Raw genomic sequence first — 10,013 nt, 5'->3', positions numbered from 1 at the left:
TTTCCCTGCTAAAAAAGCATATTTTGGTTAAATGACCATTTTTAGGGCCTCGTCCAGTTCAAACCAGCCCAAAGTGGCCTAAAACTGGTTCCGTTTTCAGCCGTGGGGCTTTGTTTGGATCCATTTTCCAGGGAATTGCTCAAATTCCCTCGTTTTCAGGGTTAATGTTCAACCCGGGCAGGGAATTCCATTGCTAGGAATGAACCCATCCTGATGGAATTGCCTCAAAACAGGGATTTTTTAGCTGAAAACAAGAACTAACATCCCGGCAGGGTTTGAACAGGATTCCTGCAATTCCATAGGTCCTGGGGGACACAAAAAACATGGAATGGCATGCCTGGATTCCTTGGATTAAAAAAAAAAAGGTTTATTTGGGGATCTTGTGCTGGATAATAGAGGAAAATTGGGAAGGGGGGGGGGGGAGCTGGAAACAGAGAGGAAAGGATAAATAAGGGAAAAGGTACGTGGAAAGTGGGAAAAACCCTAGGATTTTACTGAAATGCTGTTTTCTGGGAATGAGGAAGCAGCCCCACCGGGAACAGGATGGATCTGGGGCTGGGGAATAGGATTTAACCATCTGAGAGTCATTTTAGCTGAAAATCCCATTTTTTCCCTATGGATTACAGTCAGGTTGGGAGCTTGAGGGTCAATGGGGTTGTGCTGGGTTTCCTTTAGGGATCGAACGTCAGGAGCAGGCAAAAAGTGGGAATGTGGAGCCTCTCGAGGCACAAAATCCATCCAGCTCCAGTGCGGAATGTACCTTTTGTCCTGGAAAATGGTCTGGGAATGGGGGGAAAGTCAGCAATTCCAGGACTTCTCACAAATCCAGCGGCTGGAATGGGAGCACCTCTCGGCATTCCAGATGCCATCGGGCCCGATGGTGCCGCAGTCCTTCTGGTCTTTGTCTTTGCTCTCCTTCCATGTGTTCCAGTAGCTGGAGCAAGGAAAAGGGGAAAGGAAGATCCCAAGGGAAAGAAAAGCAGCCCCACGGCAGCGGAATTCCCTCTGGAAGAGGGAATTGCCCTCAAAAGGAGGGAAAACACCACCAAAAAGCCCATTTTTTTGTTAAACACCAGCAAGAAGATGCTCCCAAAACACCGTTTTCCCAGTGGAAAGTCTTTGACTTCCATAAAACCACCAAAACCCCCAAGTTTTTGTGGCTCAGTTTCCCCTTTTCCCAATTCCCAGAGGGAATTCTTACCTGATACTTGGACGCTCGCCATTGGTCCAGAGCCAGGTGCCTTCCTCCTGCTGATCCGTCACTCCCAACCAGTACGTGGTGCTGGTGTTGATGTTGTCCTTCAGGAAGTTCTAGAAGAGCAGAATTGGTTCAAATAGCCCCAAATCCCCAAGAATTCCAATGGATTATGAGGCATCCTAAGGGTTGGGTCACCAAGATGAGGCCAGCACCAGGATTTGGGGGAAATAATGAGTATTTAGGTGGATTCGGGAAGGAACCATTGAGCTTTTTGCTCCATTTTTAGCACTTTTTTCCCTAAAAGCAGGAATTTGGAAGTGGCTGGGCTCAACTTGGCCACTGGGGCTTCTCCCCACCTCAAGTAACATCAAGGAACATCAACTAGCATCAGGTAACATCAAGTTACATCAAGTTGCACCAATTACATCAAGGAACATGAAGGAACATCAAGTAACATCAAGGAACAGGAAGGGACATGACAATACATGAAGTAACATGAAGGAACATCAAGTAACATCAAGGAACAGGAAGGGACATGACGATACATCAACTAAGAGCAACTTACATCAAGTGACACCAAGCAACATCAAGTTACATCAAGTGACATGAAGGAGCATGAAGATACATCAAGCAACATCAAGTAACATGAAGGAACATGAAAATACATCAAGTTAGATGAAGGAACATGAAAATACATCAAGTAACATGAAGGAACATCAAGTTACATCAAGGAACATGAAGGAACATGACGATATATCAAGTAAGAGCAAGTTACATCAAGTGACACCACGTAACATCAAGTTACATGAAGATAGATCAAGGAACATCAAGGAACATCAAGGAACGTGAAGATACACCAAGTTACATGAAGGAACGTGAAAGAACATGAGGATACATCAAATAACATCAAGTTAGATGAAAGAACATGAAGGAACATCAGGTTACATCAAGTAACTCCAAGCTTGATGGCCAATCTTGCTGAATTTGAGCCCAAAACAGGGTTTGGACTTCCCGTGACGGGAGCTCTCCAAGGAAAGGGGGATTTAAGCCCCGGAAGGGGTCATTTCCCACCGACCTGCTCCATCTCCGAGTTGATGAAGACCAAATGAGCCCCTTGCTCAGCGCATGTCTTGTTCGCGTCCCACCAGCTCATGGGCTTCGTTGAGAAGGAATAGCAGCTCTGCTCGAAGATCCTCCAGCCGGCCCAGCACTTCCGGTTGTCCTGCACGGATCTGCAGATCAACGCTGGCAAAAGGAAGAAAACCCCCAAACCCACCCCAAAATCAGGCTTTGTGCTCATCAACAGCATCCCCATTGAGGTCATGCCTCAAAATGGGTCTAAGCCACCCAACTTCTCCATTCCCAAGAGGTTCCTCTTGGATCTTGGGTGGATTGGAGACACCGTTGGGATGGGAACACCGAGTTACCCGCGATGTCCTGCAGCTCCTCGTAGTAGTTGTGCATCCTGCTCCGCATCCGTGTCTGCTCCCGTTGTGTCTCTGACAGCTCCTGCCACACTGGGATGCGCCTTTGGGTGAGGGACCAGCACCAGCCTCATCCCCCCCCCCCCCCCCCCAGCTTCCTCCTTCATCCCCCCTTTGGTTTACTGGAATCCCAAGCTTTTTCCCAAAGGATTCAGGCTTTTCCCACAGGTGGAAAACACGAGTAGGGATGGGAAAGCTCTTCCATGGTGGGTTTTGACTCTTTGGGTGATGCTTGGCTGCAATATCCCCCATAATATCACTGAATTCATGATGTTCAAGGATTGGATTTGATTTTTGAGGAATTTCCCATAGGATTTGTGTCCTTCCCTTCCCATAGCCTTTAACAGAGAGAACAGACCCTAATGAGGATAAATCCCAAGGGATAATTTGCTCCTATTCACACCCATTGGGTCTAATTCCTTCAGGATGGGGGCATGAGCTCAGTTGGTGTCTGACCTACTCCATTACTCCAATGTCATTCCCTGTGGGAATCAACTCAATGCTGCTTCACTAAGAGACGGAGCAGACCCAGGGGCTGCTTGGAAAGGCAACACCGAGGTGCGTGGTGGGATAGGGATGGGATCCAGAGGGATCAAGGATGGGCTGGAGAGGTTGGACCCTCATGGAGCTCAACAAGATCTTGCCCATTGGTTGGGGCAATCCCAACCTTGAGGTCTACCTTGACCTCAGCAAAGCATTTGACACAGTCTCCCACAGCATCCTCACGGCTAAAATGAGGAAGTGTGGACTGGATGATCAGGTAGTGAGGTGGACTGCGAACTGGCTGAAGGAGAGAAGCCAGAGAGTTGTAGTCTATGGGGCTGAGTCTAGTTGGAGGCCTGTAACTAGTGGAGTGCCTCAAGGGTCAGTACTGGGACCGGTATTATTTAATATATTCATCAACGATTTAGATGAGGGAATTGAGTGTACTATCAGCAAGTTTGCTGATGACACTAAGCTGGGAGGAGTGGCTGACACGCCAGCTGTGACCATCCAGGACAGGCTGGAGAGTTGGGCAGGGAATAACTTGATGAAATATAACAAGGGAAAGTGTAGAGTCCTGCATCTGGGCAGGAACAACCCCAGGTTCCAGTATAGGTTGGGGAACGACCTGTTAGAGAGCAGTGTAGGGGAGAGGGACCTGGGGGTCCTAGTGGACAACAGGATGACCATGAGCCAACACTGTGCCCTTGTGGCCAAGAAGGCCAATGGCATCCTGGGGTGTATTAGAAGGGGGGTGGTTAGTAGGTCGAGAGAGGTCCTCCTTCCCCTCTCCTCTGCCCTGGTGAGATCCCATCTGGAATATTGTGTCCAGTTCTGGGCCCCTCAGTTCAAGAAGGACAGGGAGCTGCTGGAGAGAGTCCAGCGCAGGGCAACGAAGATGATTAAGGGAGTGGAGCATCTCCCTTATGAGGAAAGACTGAGGGAGCTGGGTCTCTGTAGTTTGGAGAAGAGGAGACTGAGGGGTGAGCTTATTGATGTATATAAATATATAAAGGGGGAGTGTCACGAGGATGGAGCCAGGCTCTACTCGGTGGCAAACAATGATAGGACAAGGGGTAATGGGTACAAACTGGAACACAAGAGGTTCCACTTAAACTTGAGAAGAAACTTCTTCTCGGTGAGGGTGACGGAACACTGGAACAGGCTGCCCAGGGAGGTTGTGGAGTCTTCTTCCCTGGAGACATTCAAAACCCGCCTGGACACATTCCTGTGTAACATTATCTAGGTGTTCCTGCTCCGGCAGGGGGATTGGACTAGATGATCTTTCGAGGTCCCTTCCAATCTCTAACATACTGTGATACTGTGATACTGTGTAATCCCAAGGGAAAACAGGCTCGGAGCAACCTGGTCTAATGGAAGGTGTCCCGGCCCATGGCATTGGAATGAGATGATCTTTGAGGTCTATTCCAAACCAAATCATTCCAAGATCCCATGATCCAAACACCAAAGCATCTCCTGAGGACCCACCATTGGCTTCATTCTCTGAGTAGTTCGCCTTCAAGAGCTTCAGCTCAGCCGTGATTTCCATCTCTGGAATGAGAATGAAAGGAAAACCCCTCCTGGATCACCCCAAGGAAGGAGCAGTGCCTCTTTTCCCTCAACTTACAGCTTTCCTGTGAATTCCAGAGTGGATTTACCATGGGATTTACCCCCTGTGGCACACTCTTGGTGCAGGCAGAAGGAGGATGGAGGGACCCTTAAATTCACATGCCAAGGTGGAACTCAACCCAAATCAAGATGAGGGATGAGCTTCCAGCACTGTTTCCATATGGAAAACAGGGAAAAAAACGGGATGTTTGAACCAGATCCCATCCTGGTGGGACCATCCCGGGATACTCACGCTTCACCACAGCCAAGGCAAAGAGCAACCCCCAAGCGACAAAGCTCAGCACCACCAGAACATAGAGGATGGCTATGGATGTGTCCCTGCTGCTCTGTGCTTTTCCACCCTTAGGCTCTGCTCCTGGAAGGAATCAGGTTGGAATCCCAGTTTTCCAGGTCTGGATCAGGCCTATGCCTCCGGAATGGGATAATGGCATCGGGTAAGAGCAGCTCACCCTTTTGGGAAGGATGTGGAGACGCTGGTTTGCCTGCAAGGATGTAGACCCCTGATGGGAGGAAGGAAAGAGTCAGCAGTGATGGGGATGGGCTAAATCCTGCCCCGTGGAGGTGCTGGAAGTGGGTGCTACTGGTACCTCCTTTGCTCCTCTGGCTCTGCAGATCTTCATTGGCCACCGGTGGCTTGTGGCCACGATCCAGTTCCGATAGGGATACGTCATCGTAGTCATCCTCAAAGCTGTCCGGGGATCCTGAGTGAGGGAATATGGGGAAAAGTCGGGATGGGGGGGGGGGGAATTCTGTGCATGAAGAAACAGTTGGATTCTGTGGGAAGCAATTCCCCTTTCCCATCAGGTTGATCTGCAGCACCTCCAGCAGGATCTTCATGCCCTTTTCCCAATGTATAGATGGACGTATAGAGCTCCAGAATCATGGAATTGGGACGGGAAGGATCTTAAAGCCCATCCAGTTCCATGGGCAGGGACACCTTCCAATAGGGCAAGTTGCTCCAACCTGGCTTTGAACAGGGATGCTTCATCCAAACCTTCTCCATTCAACTCATCCCAGCGTCCCACTACCCTCACAGGGAAGAACTTCTCCCAGTATCCCATCAACTCTTCCCTCTTCCAATTGGATTCTGTTATTCCTCATCCCATCCTTCCATCCCTCCATCCCTCTCCTCTGGACCTGCTCCAACAGGTCCAACATCCCTCTTATGTTAGTTCCCCAGAGCTGGATACAGGACTACAGAGGGGCCTTACCCTTGGCCCCATTGATCTCCATGAGGTTCCCACCTCTCCAGGTCCCTCTGGATCTCATCCCTCCCCCCCAGCTTGGTGCCACCTCAATCGTGTTGAGGGTGCTGGATCCCATTGATCATGTCCCAAACAACGATGGACAATGATGGACCCAATTATGGACCCAAACAGGGACCCAAAGATGGACCCAACGATGGACAATGATGGACCCAACGATGGACCCAGTGATGGACCCAGTGATGGACCCAATGATGGACCCAGTGATCGACACCATGATGGACCCAACGATGAATCCAGCTATAAACCCAACAATGAACAACGATGGACCCAGTGATGGACCCAATGATGGACCCAGTGATGGACCCAAGGATGGACTCCAGCTATGAACCCAACAATGAACAATGATGGACCCAATGATTGACCCAACAATGGACCCAACGATGGACAATGATGGACAATGGGACCCAAAGATGGACCCAATGATGGACAATGATGGACCCAACCATGGACCCAACGATGGACCCAGTGATAGACCCAGTGATGGACCCAATGATGGACCCAGTGATGGAGCCAACGATGGACTCAGTGATGGACCCAACGATGAATCCAGCTATAAACCCAACAATGAACAACGATGGACCCAGTGATGGACCCAATGATGGACCCAGTGAGGGACCCAACGATGAATCCAGCTATGAACCCAACAATGAACATTGATGGACCCAATGATTGACCCAACAATGGACCCAACGATGGACAATGATGGACCCAACGATGGACCCAGTGATGGACCCAGTGATGGACCCAATGATGGACCCAGTGATAGAACCAACGATGGACTCAGTGATGGACCCAACGATGAATCCAGCTATGAACCCAACAATGAATCCAGCTATGAACCCAAAAATGAACAATGATGGACCCAATGATTGACCCAACAATGGACCCAACGATGGACAATGATGGACCCAATGATGGACCCAACGGTGGACAATGATGGGCTCAACGATGGACCCAATGATGGACCCAGTGATGGACCCAATGATAGACACGATGAACAATGATGGACAAAAATGGACACAATGATGGACAATGATGAACCCAATGATGGACAATGGTGGACCCAACGATGAACAGCTATGAACCCAGAGATGATCCCAACGATGGACCCAATGATTGACCCAACGATGGACAATGATGAACCCAATGATGGACAACGATGGACCCAATGATGGACAACAATGGACCCAACGATGGACAATGATGAACCCAACGATGGACAACGATGAACCCAATGATGGACACTGATGAACACAATGATGGACAATGATGGACCCAACGATGGACAGTGATGAACCCATCGATGGGCAATGATGACCGCAATGATGGACAACGATGAACTCAACGATGGGCCCAACAATGGACCCAGCGACGGACCCAACACCAACACCTGAGGACCACCCCTACTTGGCCATCCAGGGCGTTTGGGGCCTATTTGTTCCCATGTGAGAGAAGGACCCAAACCCCTGCGCACAGGAGACACGTTTGACCAACCAAGCCAAAAGCGAAGCTGGGTTTGGCCTTGGGGAGGCACCTGAGGGACTTCTGCTTTCCACTGAACACCCCACCCCCCCCCAAAGGGGATAACATCAGAGCTCACCCGGCCTGAAGTCCCCCGCGGGCATCATCTTCCCAGCACCGCAGTAAATTCCTGCCCAAAGCAGAGGGAAAAGGCCTTGAGGAGATGGGAGCATCCTCAGATCCAGCCCTAGACCTTCTGCCAAGCCTGGGGCTGGAGCCTGAATGTGGGGTTTGCACCTCAAATTGGGGCTAAACATGGAGGGTTTGGGGTCCTTGAGGGCAAAGCAGCACCCAAAGGGCTCCTGCACCTCAAATGGGGGGTAAACATGGAGGGTTTGGGGTCCTCGAGGGCAAAGCAGGACCCAAAGGGCTCCTGAGCACCCCAGATGTGTTTCACCCGGCTCCATGCTCATCAGCAGCATCTTTGGGTACCCCCAGACAGCTGCAAGGCCCGAAAACATGCTAAGAACACGGAAAGGACATGGAAATGGCATGGAAAGGACATGGAAAGGACATGGAAGTGGCATGGAAAGGACATAGAAATGACACAGAAATTACACAGAAAAAGCATATAAAATACATGGAAAGGGCATGAAAATGACATGGAAAGGACACGGAAACAACACAAAAGGACATGGCAATGACACAGAAAAGACACGGAAAAGACATGGAAAGGACTTGTAGAAGACATGGAAGTGACACGGAAAAGACATGGAAAAGACATGGGAACAATATGGAAACGACACGTAAAGTTCACAGAAATGACACGGAAAGGACACAGAAAAGACACATAAAATACATGGAAAGGGCATGGAAACAACACAGAAATGACATGGGAGGGACATGCAATGAACACAGAAAAGATATTGGAAGGGTACGGTTAGGACACGTAAAAGACATGGAAAGGACATGGAAGCAACATGGAAACGACACGGAAAGCTCGATGAAACGACATGGAAAGGACATGGAAATGACAACGAAAAGACAGGGAAAGGACATGGAAATGACATGGAAAAGACACAGAAAAGACATGGAAATGACATGGAAAAGACATGTAAAATACATGGAAAGGACACAGAAAAGGCATGGAAAGGACCTGGCAGGGGCATGGAAAGGGGGGCTCCCCCCTCTGTACCTGCTGCCCGCACCAGGCACTTGGGGGGCGCTGGGGGGGGCCCGAGCCAGTTCCCGTAGGTCTCGTGCTGGGCCATGGGTGCGGGAGGCGCCGCTCCCAACCCCCCCCCCCAACAAGCACCGCCCCCCCCCCCATCCCCGCCCCCCCTCCTCCCCCCCCCAACCCCCCCCCCTTCCCCCGCAGCCGTTGGGCCCCGGTTTCGGTTCCCTTCTGAGCCCTGGGGCCACGTGAATGGGGGGGAGGGGGGGGAGCAGGGTCCCGCGAGGTAGAGATGGGAATGGGACAAAGGGGTGGGAATTGGGGATGGAAGAAGGGGAATTGGGGTCAAAGAGTGGGATTTGGATAAAAGAGTGGGATTTGGGGGCAAAAATTGGGATTTGGATTAAAGAAGGGGATTTTGGGGCAAAAGAGTGGGATTTGGGAACCAAAGAGTGGGATTTGGGGGCAAAAATTGGGATTTGGATTAAAGAAGGGGATCTGGGGATAAAAGAGTGGGATTTGGGAACCAAAGAGTGGGATTTGGGGGCAAAAATCAGGATTTGGGTTAAAGAAGGGCATTTTGGGGCAAAAGAGCAGCATTAAGGGGGCAAAAGAGTGGGATTTGGGGGCAAAAATTGGGATTTGGATTAAAGAAGGGGATTTGGGGGCAAAAGAGTGGGATTTGGGGGCAAAAATTGGGATTTGGATTAAAGAAGGGGATCTAGGGATAAAAGAGTGGGATTTGGGGGCCAAAGAGTGGGATTTGGGAGCAAAATTTGGGATTTGGATTAAAGAAGGGGATCTGGGGATAAAAGAGTGGGATTTGGGACAATAGTTTGGGATTTGGGGATAAGAAGCGGGATTTGGGGATGGAGTGGAATTTGGTGGTAGCAGGGTGGGATTTGGGACCAGTAGGGTGGGATTTGGAGAGACTGTGAGATTTGGGGATAAAAGGGTGGGATTTGGGGCCAGGAGGGTGAGATTTCAGGCCAAAAGGGTGAGATCTGGGGACAAAAGAGTGGGATTTGGGACCAACAGGGTGGGATTTGCATCCGCACCCAAAACACACTCCTGCCCCATCCATGTCTCTCCCCCTTTTGGGAATGGGGTTTCCCTTAAACCTTGGGAATAAAAGTGGGAATTCCACCCTTCCCCCCCCACGGACCCAAGTTTGCCTCCAAACCATCAAAACTCTTTATTTATTCCTTTTCCTTCCCCTGATTCCCCACCAAATCCCTCATTTTCCCCCAAATTCCCCCAAAACAAGGGACTTTTGGGAAGCGGGAACCCATTTTTGGACACTTTTGTCCCCCAGA

At 50.1% G+C, this 10,013-nt stretch overlaps 1 protein-coding gene across 1 annotated transcript; it reads right to left on the bottom strand.

The window, feature by feature from the left end:
* Positions 1–722: 722 nt before the first annotated feature.
* Positions 723–6,027, bottom strand: LOC130605618 (CD209 antigen-like protein E). Its single transcript, XM_057421245.1, has 9 exons — positions 6,006–6,027; positions 5,376–5,495; positions 5,244–5,294; positions 5,027–5,149; positions 4,654–4,716; positions 2,626–2,715; positions 2,274–2,443; positions 1,202–1,311; positions 723–934 (listed from the first exon to the last, which is right to left on the bottom strand). The coding sequence occupies exons 1-9, from the start codon at positions 6,025–6,027 to the stop codon at positions 799–801; spliced, it is 885 nt and encodes a 294-aa protein (XP_057277228.1). The 3' UTR covers positions 723–798.
* Positions 6,028–10,013: the final 3,986 nt, after the last annotated feature.

The sequence above is a fragment of the Pezoporus wallicus genome, unplaced genomic scaffold (genome assembly GCF_028554395.1).
Source record: "Pezoporus wallicus isolate ANWC-B61680 ecotype Strahan unplaced genomic scaffold, APGP_CSIRO_Pwel_v1 contig_10168, whole genome shotgun sequence".
In the NCBI taxonomy this organism is placed as follows: Eukaryota; Metazoa; Chordata; class Aves; order Psittaciformes; family Psittacidae; genus Pezoporus; species Pezoporus wallicus.
Note: the sequence above shows the minus strand (reverse complement) of the source record. Positions and strands in the feature narration are given on the sequence as shown.